Raw genomic sequence first — 16,260 nt, 5'->3', positions numbered from 1 at the left:
CACAGTTGTCTCTTTCCACTGTAGACCGAGGGTCACAGAGCTGGTAGGAAGAACAAGAGTCTGTGTACTCCAAGTGGCTTGGGGAATCCAAAAACCACCCTACCCAGCAAAATCTGCTTCAAGAGAACTCATATTGAGTCCCTGTATTATAATTTCTCTGCTCAAAGACATAATAAAACAAGGCAACCACTAAAGCTAGACCAAAGACGTAGCCCTGGAGAATAGGGTGAACTCCTTATTAAAAATTGCTTGTCTTTGTGTTGCTTACTGTATTTCTCTGCTATCTTTCCATTTATTTTCTGTGTATTAGCAATCTGATCGATCCGTTGTTCAATAACACAGAACACACACCAACACATGGGTCTGTAATACCTTCTGTTTAATAAATCTTCGCTGAGGTCACTCATAGGGTGATTATCAGATCAATGAGAAAAAGCATTGCATCCAAAAACTCTAAGATGACTTACTGCAGGCTTGAAGCCAAACAATGCTTCGAAAGGAGTTTTATAATCCAAACACTTAGTAGGACTCCTATTCTTAAGATACACTGCAGTGTTTACAGCGTCTACCCAAAAGCCATTGGTCAGATTCTTACCTTTCAACATACTGCATACGCACTCCACGAGGGTTCTATTTTTCCTTTCTGCAACCTCGTTTTGTTGAGTGTAAGGTGTTGTGAACTGCTACTGTATTCCTTGTTCTTTGCAGTATTTGATGAAGTCGCCCTTCTCGAATTCTCCACCATGGTTTGAGCGAAGAATTTTCATGAACTTTCATGTTTGCTTCTCAATCATACTTCTAAATTGCTTGAAGTATTTAAAAGCATGACTCTTCTACCTGAGGAAATATACCTAGGTGAACCTTGTACATTCATCAACAAAAATAAGAAAATAGTAGGCCCCTCCTAACGACCTTGTCTTCATTGGCCCACATAGATCAGCGTGTACAAGTTCAAGTATATCCCTCTGCTTCCTATCAACAATACCAAGAAATTCATCTCTATGTAATTTACCAAGGGAACATGCTTCACAGTCAACATGCATACTATTCAAAATAGGATGACCATAAATCATACCTTTTTTTCTGAAGAAGTAGTAGGTCACTGAAGTTTATATGTCCAAATCTCTTATGCCAACGTTTGATGTGACGCACTTCTGCCATCCAGTTTATACAATCCTCCTACACGTACACCTATTGCAATGGACTTCATCCGATCCAGCATGTCTTTAATTACACAATAAGATTTAAAGAACTCTACCTGAAGACCCTGATATGTTATTCTAGATACATAAATCAAGTTCTTTTTTATCCTGGGTATATACATAACATCATGAATATGCCTAATGTTTCCATTAGGTAGTACGACACGGTCACCATATCCCTTGATTTCATACCCTGTATCGTCTCTAAGGTAGACCTCTGTACCGGCGATGGATTCTCTGAAATTTTTAAACCATTGCCTCTTACCTGTCATATGGGAGGAGGCTCCTGAGTCCACGAACCAGATTTCTGCTTCATCCTCCTTAATTGACAGCGCAGAATCAGATACAAACAATTTGATATTCGAATTCTAATCTGCATCAGCCAAATGGCCTGCATGCTTCTTGTGTCTTTGTTGACCTTCATCAAACTTCTTCTTCCGACAATGTTTAGCCATATGACCAAATTTACCACAATAAAAACATTTTGGTCCTGAATCACTTCTGTTTGGAGACATACCTTGAGATGGAGGTGGCTTTCTTTGTGGGGTTCCTCCGCTTTTGTGTGCTGCATTTGTCTTTCCTTTGAAGGGCTTCTTCTTTGCCATTAGGGCAAGATCTGAGCTCTGGGGTTTCAGGGTCATCTGCTTTCCTCCTCTTGCATTAGGATCCCTGTCAATTCTTCAAACTTGGGGACTTTTTCTCTCACATTCAACCCAGTGATGAACATCTGATAGTCATCAATCATACCATTCATGGTAATCATGACCAAATCAGTGTCTGATACTGTTTCATCAATGTCGCCTAGCTTAGTCTTAAGCTCCTTGATACGAGAGATGAATGTCGCTGCTGATTCATTCTCCTCTATTTTAATGGAGAGAATCTTGCTCTTTAGAAACAACAGGCGATTTGTGTTCTTGATCTCGTACAAGTCTTTGAGAGTTGTCCAAATGTTTGTTGTAGCTTTACAATCTCGAATGTGAGGAATAATGCAATCTTCCATAGACAATTTGAGCAGTACCTTTGCCTTGTTCTCCCTCTTTTCTCGTTCTTGGATTGTTGCTTTCGTTCCACTTGTGGCTAGGGTCAGCTTCAACTCATCACCATTTGAGATCGTCCATGCGTTTTACCCCTCCAACAGGGTCTGCAAGTTAAACTTCCAATTGGAGTAATTGGAACCATTGAGCTTATTGTTGTCATTCAAATAGACCTCTGCCATCTAATTGTTCATCTTGACAAAAACAAATGACCTCCAGCAAACTAGATCTATCCAAAATTTGAAGAGCAATCTCAAAACGCAAGCCTAAGATTTTTTTTTTTTGCCCCAATTCAAAAAACTTCAATTAAAAAGGGAGCCCCTTTGTTTTTTTTAATAAAAAACAAAAAAATCATTGTTTTCAAAAAAAAAAAAAAACTTCCCCTTTCTGAATGCATATGCCCGCGAACTTTTAAACAAAAAAATGAAACCCCAATAATTTTTTTAAAGGAAAACAATAGTGAGAGCCTTACACAGTGTCCCAACACCACCGTTTTTTGTCCTCAAAAGTTTACCTTCTAGTTAGGCAATTGTGGGTTCGTGCCTGTAAATGGCCATCCTTGGCCTCACAAGTGGAGCAGCATGCAACACCCACCTGGAGCAGCACCACGCAGCCAGCACGCAATGGAGGCAGGCTCCAACACCTCACACCAAGACTCCTATGATCGACCTCCTCTGAACCCAAATCTGAATCGGTGTTGCTCGAACCTGACCCTCCGCGCTTTGAACGCTTTGCGTGCAAGATCTTTCCTCTTGTGGTTGTTATGGCAGAGCCATATGCAAACTCAACTTCCTCAACCTCCACAACAACCTCTACCTCCACACTGTCACATCTACCTCCTTTCTCCAACAGATTGCAGCGGATCTTAACATGCATAACCTTCCACGCAGTTCTGGGCCTCTGTTCCCTTGCCAGCGTCGACACCCACTCAGGCTCAGATCAAACACATGCCCTGATCTAGGCTCCTCTTCTGCTGCACCACGCTGATTACATGGGTCACTCCTCTGTCAACCACAACACAATGCTTGACCCACAGCTGACTCCTCCGCTCGGCCTCCCTATGCAAGCAGTCTACCCATGGCGGCTATCCACAGAATGCAGTCACAACATTTCATTTTACAGACTATCACGATCTTTGTTCGCAAATCCGCGATATTAGGGAGCGATTGACCGAATATTGTAAGGGAAATGGCAATCATCGCTTGTTTACCCTTCAAATTTGTGATGGTCAGCGCTCTCTTTCCTTCAAAAAGAGTGATGATAATTGTGAATTAGATTAAAAAGAATGTGCTTCTTCTCTGCCTTCTCACCATGTCAACTTTCTTCACATCAACTCCTCATTTGGGGATTCACATGCCCTCTCAAACCTGCAACTCTGATACCATGTTAAAAACTGAAGAATCAACTTTATTGATGAATTGGACAGCTCACAAGTGAAGAGCTCCACCTGGAGACTGCCTCTAACAGAATGTTCTACATAAAATCATCTTACAATCAAAAATATATATAGTGTTCACACATCTAGGGAAGTTCGAACAACTTCCTAAGAAGTAGGAACTAATTCCTAATCTAAGGCTTTAGTGAACCAAATATCTCGATATTTATATATTCTCCATTATCTTCAACATACATAACATTTTACAACAGTCCCGAACAATCCTGTAATACTAGGTTCATTGCACCTAGAGACGCTCTACATCCCAATATGAGGGTAGCGTAAAAACGTAAACATGTAATGCTTAAATTTAACATTTTTAATCTAATGTCCATCTTATTTAAAAATCAATCTAATTATTATTATGCATAAACAAGATATAAATTTAAAATATAAAAGGGTTTAGAAATAAAAATATATCAAATATGATTAAAAATCAACATCTAATTATATACCAAGCCTATGTGCCAAATACAATGGTAAATAAATAAAAATATAAATAAACTAGAGGTATGGTAAATGCAAAAAAAAAATTATTAACCCTAATATTAATATTAAAAGATTATTATTATTATTATTATTAAATCTAATATTCATATTAACATATTATAATATTAATAGTATTACATTTAATAACTTTGGATTAATACAATATCAAAATTTTATATTATAATATATTAATATATCAAGATATATATTAAAATCTAGATATATATGGGAGGGAAGAACAAATACATAGAGTGACAGAGGTGGAAAGATAGGGGAGTGACAAGGAAGAGATGGAGATAAATTGAAGGAGAGGGGAGAGGAGGAATGAAGAGAGAAAGAGAGAGGGAGAGGAGTGAGAGAGGTAGAGAAGGGTAAGAGAGGGAGAGGGAAACATAAAGATTGATGGGGGAAAGAGAGAAGGAGGGAGGGGGGAAGGATAGGAGGGGTGGGGAGAGAGAGAGAGAGGGGGGGGAAGAGAGAGGGAGGTAGGAGAGAAAGGGAGAGAGGAAGTATGAGAGAGACAGGAGGAGAGAGGGGGGTATAGAGAGATGGGGTTGGAGGGGGAGAGAGGGAGGGAAGAAGAAAGACATAGAGAGTGAAAGTGGATAGAGAGAGGGAGTGACAAGGGAGAGATTGAGAGAGGGTGTGTATGTTTAGGGGTGAGATAAAGAGACAAAGAAGGAGAGACGGAGAGAAGGAGAGAGAAGGAGAAAGGGATGGATATAGGAACATAGTTGGAGAGAGAGAGAGAGTGATGGTGGAAGAGAGAGGGAGGTAGGAGAGAAATGGAGAGAGATGAAGGATGAGAGAGAGGAGGAGAGAGGGAGTGAGATAGGAGGAGAGGGAGGGATAGAGAGATGGATTTCGAGGGGGATAGGGAAGGAAGAAGAAAGACATAGAGAGTGAGAAGTGGAGAGAGATGTGAAGAGAGTGTGTGTATGTTTGGGGGTGAGATAAAGAGAAAGAAGGAGAGATGGAGAGAAGAGGGGATAGAAGGTGAGAGCGAGGGATACAGTAACAGAGTTGGAGGGTGACGAGAGAGAGAAAGAGAGGTGAGAGAGGAAGGAAGAGAGAGAGGATGCGAGAGAGTGGAGAGGGAGGGAAAGAGAGATGGAGTTGGAGGGGGAGAGAGAGGGAGGTAAGAAGAAAGACATAGAGAAAGAAAGGTGGAGAGAGAGAGAGGGAGTGATAAGGAAGATGGAGAGAGAGGGATCAAATATCTCAAGGTGCAAACCTTTCCTCATGTTTTGCATGCAAAAAAGAGGTTTGCACCTCGAGATATTTGATCCCTCTCGGCGCTTGTGCAAACCTTTCATCAAGTTTTGCACTCAAAAAGAGGTTTGCACCTTAAGACATTTGATCCCTCTTAGCGCCTGATAGATCTAGAGTTAACATGGATTTAGGTGCTTTATAGATCTAGATTTATGATGGATCTAGGCTGGTTTTACAACATTGTTTCCATATTGAAGTGTACAACACCTCTTATAACTCAAAGAAGTAATAGAATATTAATGTTCGAAAAAAGACAATAATTATCTAATCAAATTAATCCTTAATGGAAAATAATAATATTTGTAACTTCCAAAATAAAGGAATTAAAATATAATTTCTCATCTTAATACTTTGATTTCTGAGAAATAAATTACCATGATTTTTATTCATCTTCTCATCATATCACCTTTGTATATTTATTATAATTATTTTTTAATATTGAGAAGGACAATGATTATCTAATCAAATTAATTAATTTTTAGTAGAAAATTATAATATTTATATTTTCAAAAAAAAAAATTAAATAACAAGACTCATGTTAATACTTTAATTACACTACAAATAATAATATTTATAATTTTTAAAATAAATAAATTAAATAGCAGGCCTCAGGTTAATACTTTAATTACATTAACAAAATAAGTTACCAAGTTTTTTATTGGTTTCCATCAGTGTCACCTTCATATAACTAGGAATCGCCCTTTTAGGTGCAAAGATACATCCAAGGAATAGAAATATGGAAAGATCATCTTAAAAAACTAAATTATTTTCAAACTTTAAACAAGCAAATTATTTTCAATGTAATTCAATTTTATATTACGACCACATATTTTTATTTTATATAAATTTTCTAATTACAATTTATATATAACTTATATTAACAAAATTAAAAATAATAATAATAATAATAAAAATAAAATAAAAATAAAAAATAACAATAATTTGAGAAATATAATGCCAACCAACAACCACTCCTACTACTCCTCTCGAATTCTCATTGTGAATATTATGGAAATTGTCATTTTCTAAAACCACCCATAACCAACACATTACAACATGTGATATGTTGAATTTACTGTGAATAAACCTACTTAGTTTCTATAAAATATAAAAATATTTCTCATGAAAAAATAAACATAATCATAGTGAATAAAATAATACCTAAAACTAAATTGATGTAATATGTACTTTCCCAACTATAAAAGTGAGTATGAATGAATCCAACACTCTATACCTTCATGTTTCCTTGGATTGACCATATTATTTCAAAATACATTATAATCAAGACATTAAATCACTAGTGCTACATCCTACTATGTACACGAGACATGTCTTACCCTAGCAAATCAATTTATAAAAATGATTATGCTTTCAACCGTGACTAAATTTAGAAACAAATAACTAATCTGCACCAATTGACCATAATGCTCCTGCTGTTGTCAAGCAATGGACTGATCATAATGCTTATAGTGCTGACAAACAACCATAACCATCGGTTTTAACTTGCACTTGACTAATCTGCACCAAATGACTATAATGCTCATGCTGTTGTCAAGCAATGGACTGATCTGGACTGCTTATACTGCTGATAAACAACCATAACCATCGGTTTTAATATGTACTTGAATCTTGATACTCTGGTCATAATGTTGTCAACCATAACCACCTGAATCTTGATACTCTGGTCATAATGTTGTCAACCATAACCACCCGTTTTAATATGCACGTGAATCTTGATACTCTGGTCACAATGTTGTCCTCATAGCCATTACATGTGTCAACCACAGAGCCATCCTATATGCAATTGCAAAATCCAGCTAGCCAAATAGTTATTAAAAGATTCCCAATACTGCCACCTCTTATTAAACCTAAATGCAATTGCAAAAGCCAGGTAGCCAAATAGTTATTAAAAGATTCCCAATACTTATTAAACCTAAATGCAATTGCAAAATCCAGGTAGCCAAATAGTTATTAAAAGATTCCCAATACTTATTAAACCTAAATGCAATTGCAAAATCCAGGTAGCCAAATAGTTATTAAAAGATTCCCAATACTTGATTCCCAATACTTATTAAACCTAAATGCAATTGCAAAATCAATTTCTAGACGTTTTTTTGGCCTTGGAAGTAGTAGCTGGAACTTTTTTTCCCTTTTTTTCAAACATGGCTTAGCCGTATGTAGAATCCTTTTTCAAATTTATTCAACATAGTCATATAATGTTATTAGAGGTGGAACTCGGGTGGGGAGATTATCATTAAGCCCTCCCAATCACCCAGGCTATACATCATTGACAATAGTATCTGGAACTTTCAGTTAAAGTGCTTTTTGCATATGTTAAGTTTTTAGTAATTTTTGTTTTTTTTAATGTAATATACAAATTAATGTTATTTTGTTGAGATTATCTTTCTCGCAATTGATTCGCTATAATATTATGTTGGCTATAATATTGTTATATAAAAATTCAATATTTAAAAATTCATTCTACATAATATTATTCTTTTGTTAATTAAATATAACATACAAATTAAGATAATGCCAACAATAAAATTATATATAAATATTGTAACTTTATTTTGTGACGAGTATAAAATAATTATTCAAATTATTTTATAAAATAATTATTCAAATTAATTATATATATATATATATATATAATTTGTAATTTTTCTTTTTAAGAATAAATTACATTTTATTTGAAAAAAGATATTTAGGTTTATTAAAAATAAAGTAATATATTAATTGATAAATACTCTAACTTGATTATGTAACGGAAGTATAAAATAATTATTGAAATTTGAAACATAAATATTTTCCTTATGGAATCCTATTTATTTTATAAGGAATTAATAGTTTAGAATTTCGATATGCAAGACTCGGTGAAGGACATGAAATTGATCGGGCCTGGAGGAAGTAAGGAAGGTGCTTTTTGAGAGAAATAAGATATAATTACATTAAAGCCTAGAAAAACAGAACAGTATGAAAAACAGATAGCCATTAACTTTGGAGCAGCTAACAACTGGTATTGCATTTGCCCCAAACCCAAGTTCAAAGGAAAGTCCAAATTAAGAAGACAAGCAGGCCACTAGGCTTGGACGATGACAAACCAAAATTACCTAATTCTGTGTATCCATTCATAAGTTGGGGTCTCGTTGTTATTCAGTACAAAATTAATTTGAAATTCCATTCAAGTCTGTTTCTTTGTAACTAAACTCAATGAAAAGATAACCATAACCCGGGGCTGATTCAACACTTATGACATGAATTTTCAAATGTGTCCAAATATTTAAAATGGCAAGCACTAGTTCCAGCCTGCCAGTTGGGCTTCGAATTGTGAATTTGAGTTCATAATTCAATGTTGTCTTAAAAGTATACACCATTAATTTTTTCCCATGGAAGACTTGGTAACAGTTCATGTGTAAATTGTTTATCAACAAGCGGTATAACAGACAATCGTTGAAGAAGGGAGAGAGTGGTTTGCCAATCTATCCTGGTGTTTCTATGAAGCAGTGGAAACATGGATTGCTTCTAATAACACAAATCTTGAGAGGGTGTTGGTGCGGGGGTGCCGTGACTACGGTTTCGCGGAGGGAGAACCACGACAATAAGCTTCTCTCTCTTTTGGAAGTTGCTCCGATGGTCGCTAATGAAGTGAAAGGACCCCTGGCCCCTGGCGAGGTAATCTGAAGATCGTGTTCCCGCCTTTGTAACACACAATTGGGCTCGACATGTTGTCGGCGTCGTATTGTAACTTGCAGAACGGAGTCCATCGAGATTCAAGACAGGTGTCACTCAATAAGCAAAAGGTAAGGTAGATGGTCAGAGGTGAACAGTTGCAAAGGAACATTTTAGGTGTAATTATTATTATTAATAATTGTTCTAAAAAATGTAATCAGAGACGGATAGGATTGTTAAATCAGAACGGTTGAATTTAAAAAATTGTATTTTGATTTGAAATAATATTATTGTATTAAATTTACTAAAAATAATTGTTGTCTGGTTTACTGCATTTGTGTTAAGTTAATTTAACAACTGAATTTAAAAAAAGTATTTTGATTTGAAATAATATTATTGTATTAAATTTACCAAAAATATTTGTTGTCTGGTTTAATGCATTTGTGTTAAGTTAATAATATTTAGAAAATCTTCCCACCTTTATCACATTTGCTCCTGAAACATGATTTTACCGAACAATGGATTAAGGTTCACAATAATCAGAATAATTTATTTATTTTTGTAATGACCCCACTGCCTTTCACGGCTGGGAGTGTAGTTCGGAAAAACAAAACAAATTTTTCGATTCACTACTTTTACTTTACTGCCGTTTATATTCTTCCCCACGGCAGAGTATGTGGGGCCTAAAATGTGAGGCCAGCTGTAAAATCTGAGGTTATATGGGCTTGTCGGCCTAATTAATTAAAAAAGGTTGTAGAAAAACTAAATGTTCATTAAAAGCATCTTGGAATAAGATTGATGATCACATGGAAGTGGAGTACCATAATTCCTAGGTCAACTATATATTTACACCAACATTGACAAGACGCATTAAAAATATGTAAAAAAAAAATGCAAAGTGAAGCGATGATATTCGTCTAATCACATTTTTGAATAATATTTTATTTCAACTATATTGTAATATTGTTTTTGGTTATCAATTAATTTTGTACAATTTTTTTGAGGAATCGGAGAATCAAAATAATATTTTATTTTAACTATATTGTAATATTGTTTTTGGTTATCAATTAATTTTGTACATTTTTTTGAGGAATCGAGGATCAAAATAAATTGAACCATTGGAGGGAGGTCCTCCCCTCCTTGACGGTAAGATAATATTGTTTTTGGTTATTAATTAATTTTGTACATTTTTTTTTAGAAATGGGAGGATCAAAGTAAATTGAACCATTGGAAGGAGGGGAATTATAAATTTAGTTTCTTGTTATGTGTGGAGTGTCATAATTGCTATGTCAAAAACACTGACAGGACACATTAATAAATATGCAAAGATCGGTGATGATTTGACGAGACGTGCATTGGTCCAATCACATTACATTTTTTTGTTCGGAATTGGACGATGAAAGTAAATTGAACCAGTGTATTTTAGAGAGTATATTAGTGGATAAATTTTGAGTATCTCTTTAAAGGAAGAGAGAGGAGTGGATTAGGATATGAGGATTATGAATTCACCGGGAAAAAACTTGATAATTCTGTATTAAATATATAATATAGAATTAAGTTTATGTTTTTTTTTTTCCCTAGTTTTTCTAATTTGTATATCAATGTTGGGAATTGTTTGTTGTGTTTCAAAGTTTCATATTTTTTTGGACAAAAAAGGATATTGATAAAAATATTTTCTATTTCATAGCGAACAGTAAGGAAGAACCTTGCTTATTTATTTTAGATAAATGGTTTTTTTATTATGTAGTGTAATGGACAAAATGATTATTTTTTGGTAATTTTCTCTGGTCAATTGTAGGCACAACTTGATAGAGATTTTTAAAACACATAAGTTTAAGTCATGAAAATGCAGACTTATGTGATTCATGATTTATATCAAATATTTTCTAAACAAAATCACATATAGATTTTAAAGTTTATTAGTTTCTAACCATTCAATGGATATAGATGGAGATATGAACTATAGAACTAATAAATAGTAGAGATGCAATAGATAATGCAAAACTAAAAAAGTTCAAACTAAAAAATAAAAATAATGAAAAACCCCTAAAAATAGGAAATAATACTAAAAAATAAAAATAAAACTCAAAAGAAAATTAGAAAATATTTATTATTATTTTATTATTATTTCTAAATTTATTTATTTATTTCTCCACTTGGATAGCTCAAATGGCAATTGCTTCAAATCTTGTGCTATCTCCCAATCTGGGTGAGAAGTTGGACATGATCAAGATGTAATCCTACCAAAGTTTTAAAAAAATCATTTATTTATTTTAATCAATAAAAACAAAAAAGTAAAAAGATTAACCAAAAGTCAAAGAATAATAAATAAATAGAGAGCAATCAAAAGAAATATAAAATTAAAATTCATAAAACTTAAAACATTTAACATAAATACTAATTTATTTATTATTTAACATAGAGATGAAAACTTAAAACATTTAATAGAAATACTAATTTATTTATTATTTAACATAGAGATGAATATCATTTTTGCTATATTAAAATATTTTTTGTTATTACAATAATTATTGTCCAAATAATTATTAGATAATAAAAATAAAAATAAAAAACAATTTAAGAATAAAGAGAGGGGTTCCAACAATGAATAACTTTCCAACCAACCATCATCCCTACTTAGGTTTTTGACATTTTCTCAATGTCAATGGTCTCCCTAAACTTAGGAGATGAAAGTGATTAATATTATCAAGAACATGGGAATCCTCAATATTAATGTAGTGCTTAGTCTTTCCAGCATGCTCAGAAGCTAGTCCTACAGTGTTTTATGTCAGCCGCATGTTCCTGAATCCTTTGATTGATTGAATGCCCAATTCCCCAATGTAGGGAGTCTCACAAGAGGACGAGACCAAATACACACCTTTCATGTCTTTGGAATTCACCACCTGATCGTAGGGAGCTAAAAAAAATTTAATTTGCAAAGTTTGATTGTCTTGGGTAGTCTTTTAGGGTGTTGAATACATAGCTAGAAATCATTTAGTTTGAAAAGTTGGATTGTCTTGGTTAGACTTTTAGGGTGTTGAATACATTTATGCACCCAAAAGTGCATTTTAAAGTTTATGCAATAAAATATCACAATCTTGCTTTAAATTATGAAAAAAAAAAAAAAAAAAACATTTTCTATATTATTTAGACTGGCTTTTTTTTTTGTACTTTATTAGTTTATATTGAATATAAAGACCATAACAATTGATTTATATTTGATTTTATATTATTTTTTCTGAGTATAAATGTTCACCTATTATGTTTTATTTTTTTAAATATTAAAATATTATTTTTTATCATTTTATTGGTGAAAAGAATTGATATGAGATGGCATGAATGTGTTATGATGGCATTAATAATTAATTTACAATTAATAACTACTAATATGAACTTTCTCTTTAGACCCAAATGAAATATAGCCCCAAATGACCTTTTAAGACAAAAGAAAGATATTGGATTCAACTTTAGAGAATTTGTTACCTTCATAATTAATGGTGATAATTAATTTTTAAAGTAAAAGGATAAAAAAACTAAAATAAAGAAGAATATCAACTTTAAAAAAGTAAGATAGAAAAATACACTTTTACTTAAATTTTTAACATTACCATATAACATTCTATATAATGCATTTTAATTTGTATTGTCAAATAACATTCCTCCAACAAAGTAAGTTAAAGTTCAAAACATATTTTTAATAATAAAAAAAATAAAATAAAAATACAACAAAGTAAGTTAAAGTTCAAAACACATTTTTTATAATAAAAAATAAAATAAAAATAAAAAAGAAAAGAAAAATTTGCTCAAAAATAGGGATAGAATTTGGGAGATAAATTCTCTATAACAAGTGATTTGCCCTTCAAATATAACTCAATTTTTTTCATAACAGTGAACATTATTTGTTAAAATGATTAGAATAGGAACTAAAGTGGCCTAAGATTCAGATTTGAAATTACCTGAGCAATAAAAAAATGCTATTATTTATTTATTTTATTTTGACCGGGAAAATAATTAGAACTGGAACTAAAGTGGCCTAAAATTCAAAATTGAATTCTTCCTTTAATAAAAAATGTTATTATTTATTTACTTTATTTTGGCCGTGAAAATAAGAATGTCAAGAAGGCGATTTTTTTTGGCCCGGAAGATAAGGGCTAAGCTATCCAGTCATAAATGTGAGGTAGTATATACTCACGGTCAAAACAAATACATTATCAGACAGTGAGCATATACTACCCCACCCATTTATACCCCACCCATTTATGACGAGCATATACTACCCCACCTATTTATGACGAGATAACCTAGCAAATAACGCTAACCGAAAATAACAGTGTAAGTTAGCTAAATATATATTCCATATAGTCAAATCAGACTCTTTGTGGCTATACGTACTATTCACTTATTCTTTATGTCTATTTTTTTTTTTCCTTTCTTGAATGAGAAGAATCGAATCAAATCAGATCCTTAAATGCAAACACGGAAGTTATGTGGAAGCCATACAGATTTGCCATAATTGTCTATTGTGCAACTTCGATATTTTGCAAAGTTCCACCCTGAAACAGGGTGTACAAGGCAGCACAGACATTTTTGGCAACGCTGCCTGTTACGAAGGTCGGCACGGCACGGCACGCTTATCAGGTGAAGACAAGATTTCATTAAACTGCAGTGTCCTAAGGAGATTAAAATGAGAGCCGAAAGTGGAATACCTCTCGAGATCGCTGTGAAATGCCCTCCGCTTTTAACTTGAACGAAAGTCTTTTAACTTCGCTTCCAAATGCCGTCTTCTTCACATCTTTAATTTCAATAATCTTGGCCGTAAGGCGGTATGAACTGTTTGTGCAGGTCACCTGCATATTGATGCACAAATGTTGGGTTGAATCAATTCGTGCATTCAAAGAAACAAATTTTATACCCTTGCTCCATAAATAACCACAAAGATTTCGTGAATCTTAATTTCAAGATTTCTATAGCCTTCGACGTTTACTGAAACTTTTATTTTAAAACGCCTATTAGCAATCAAATTCAGAATCGAGCTGCATTTAGGAACACAAAAACTTAAACAAACATTAAAAAGGCTTAAAAGGAGGTACATTCGAGCAAACGTTTCACTGAAACTTTTATTTTCATTGAAAAACCTATTACCAATTAAATTCAGAATCGAGCTGCATTTAAGAACAGAAAAACTTAAGAAAAGATTAAAAAGCTTAAGAGGGAGGTACATTCGAGCAAAGGTTTCACTGAAAACTTTTATTTTCGTTGAAAATGCTTATTAGCAATCAAATTCAAAATCGAAATGCATTTAGGAATAGAAAAACTTCAACAAAGATTTAAAAAGCATAAAAGCTTGGTACATTCGAGCAAAGGTTTCACTGAAACTTTTATTTTCGTTGAAAACGCCTATTAGCAGTCAAATTCAGAATCTAGCTGCATTTAGGAACATAAAAACTTAAACAAAGATTAGAAAAGCTTAAAAGGGAGGTACATTCGAGCAAAGGTTTCAAGTAGGAAGTGAAAATTGCAGAGATGCCAAAGAGAAAATAAGCAGAGAAAACATTTGTGGAAATGTTAAAAATCAAGAAGATATTGCTATGAATAATTTCAATTCGAACGCTGAAAAGTGTCGACGAGGATGAGATGGGGTACCTGAGCTCCATTGGGACCCGCCGCAACAGCGCTAAGGTCGAAGGTTGGAGCCGAGCTTTCGCCTGTCGAAACTGATTTTTGGATCTTAGACATTTCGTTATTTCTTTGGCCAGTACATGTTTGAAACAGTGGTTTAATAATTCTTAATCCAGTGCAAATTCCTTCACATGAGGCGGATGGCTACTCCAGAACCTGTAAAATTTTTAGATTCATCCGGATTTCCTGTAAAATTTCCAGATTCATCCGGATTTCTACTGGATCAAACAATCACAAAAGTAAAAAACATGAGGCTGATGGCTACTCGGGAACCTGTAAATTTCCAGATTCCTCCGGATTTCCACCAGATCAAACGATCTCAAAAGTATAAAATCCACGCAGTGTGAGTGGACTTTGACAGATCCCAAAAGAAGATAAGCATGGTCACGTTTTCCAGGCTTTGTCTGTAGGATATTCCAGAAATGTCCCTTTTCAGAGTCGGTCGATGGGACGTTGCTTTTTCTATTCAGTTGATGTGAAGTAGACCGTGACGCCAAAAAACCTGAACGAGAAGTGGTCTGAGAGTATTTATCAGTTTCTAAGGTCTGAATAGCAAGGTCGACTCCTTACATTCACAGAAGGATTCCCAGCCATTAAAATAGTTGGTCCAAATATTGATTTTGCACCAATCCAATATAAACAAACCAACCTTCTTCCTTTCTTCCCCACCGCCTCATAAACGTAATAACAATTGGGCTTTTTGTTTTCTAATATTTTCATGTTAAGTATCCGGGACATAATTGCAGGTTGTGGAACCGTCATACAGCTCATCTCAAGAATTTATTAGCAAATTTGAGTGCGCCAAGGATTCCTCTTTTTAAGATCTAATATCCATCCAACCCAATATATGTGATTACGTCTTATTTTATTTTTTTATTTTATTTTGAGTTGGTGAGGTCTGAGATTAATTAGTCGCCGAGGCAACTGAATTAATTTAGAATATGAGACGAACCTGGACCTATCATCCATCGCCATTGAAGTGAAAGGAGAAAATAATCTTTAAAATAATGGTTTTGACTTTGTTGGGGGAAGAGGGGAATGCAGGGCGGAGTATTGATTCACTAAATTTTAATTTGTTCCTGCGCAATGTGCATATCTAGACGACAAAATTGCATGCACATGCCAAACTTGACTTCTCCGAACAGTCCAAAGAATCTAAGCGGTTAAATTAATAATAAAGTTATTGATGGGGTTGTAATGATTTTAAGTGGTTAAATTAATAAGAAAGTCATTGATAGAGGAAAGCCATTGGTTAAGTTGTAATAATTTTATGTAAATTACTATATATATATACAATTTAGCAGAGACACCTAACTATGTGCAATAGCAATGATTATTATTATTCTTCTACCAATTTAGAAATACTTATTATTATTCTACCAACTTTCATATATCAATGCTTATTTTAGTGATGGCAATAGCATAATTACATCAGGTAACCAATAATAATTAATGGAATACTTCAAATTTTGTGGTC

The 16,260-nt window shown here is 33.7% G+C and overlaps 1 protein-coding gene across 2 annotated transcripts in view; it reads right to left on the bottom strand.

The window, feature by feature from the left end:
• Nucleotides 1-15,433, bottom strand: part of LOC149168803 (uncharacterized) — a 298,803-nt gene extending 283,370 nt beyond the window's left edge. The window contains exons 1-2 of one of the 2 annotated variants that reach the window (XM_089428420.1): nucleotides 14,748-15,433; nucleotides 13,811-13,951 (exon numbers count right to left, since the gene is read on the bottom strand). In XM_089428420.1, the coding sequence (XP_089284546.1) occupies nucleotides 13,811-13,951; nucleotides 14,748-14,840 (234 nt within the window). In that variant the 5' untranslated portion in view covers nucleotides 14,841-15,433. The remainder of the gene's footprint in view (nucleotides 1-13,810; nucleotides 13,952-14,747) is intronic. The other variant, XM_089428423.1, reaches the window with a different exon arrangement.
• Between the last annotated feature and the right edge of the window lie 827 nt (nucleotides 15,434-16,260).

This window comes from Pinus tabuliformis, chromosome 4_2 (genome assembly GCF_031772625.1).
Source record: "Pinus tabuliformis cultivar Carrire ecotype Pingquan chromosome 4_2, CPIR1, whole genome shotgun sequence".
NCBI lineage: Eukaryota > Viridiplantae > Streptophyta > Pinopsida > Pinales > Pinaceae > Pinus > Pinus tabuliformis.
The sequence above is the reverse complement of the archived record's forward strand: the minus strand, read 5'-3'. Positions and strand labels throughout refer to the sequence as shown.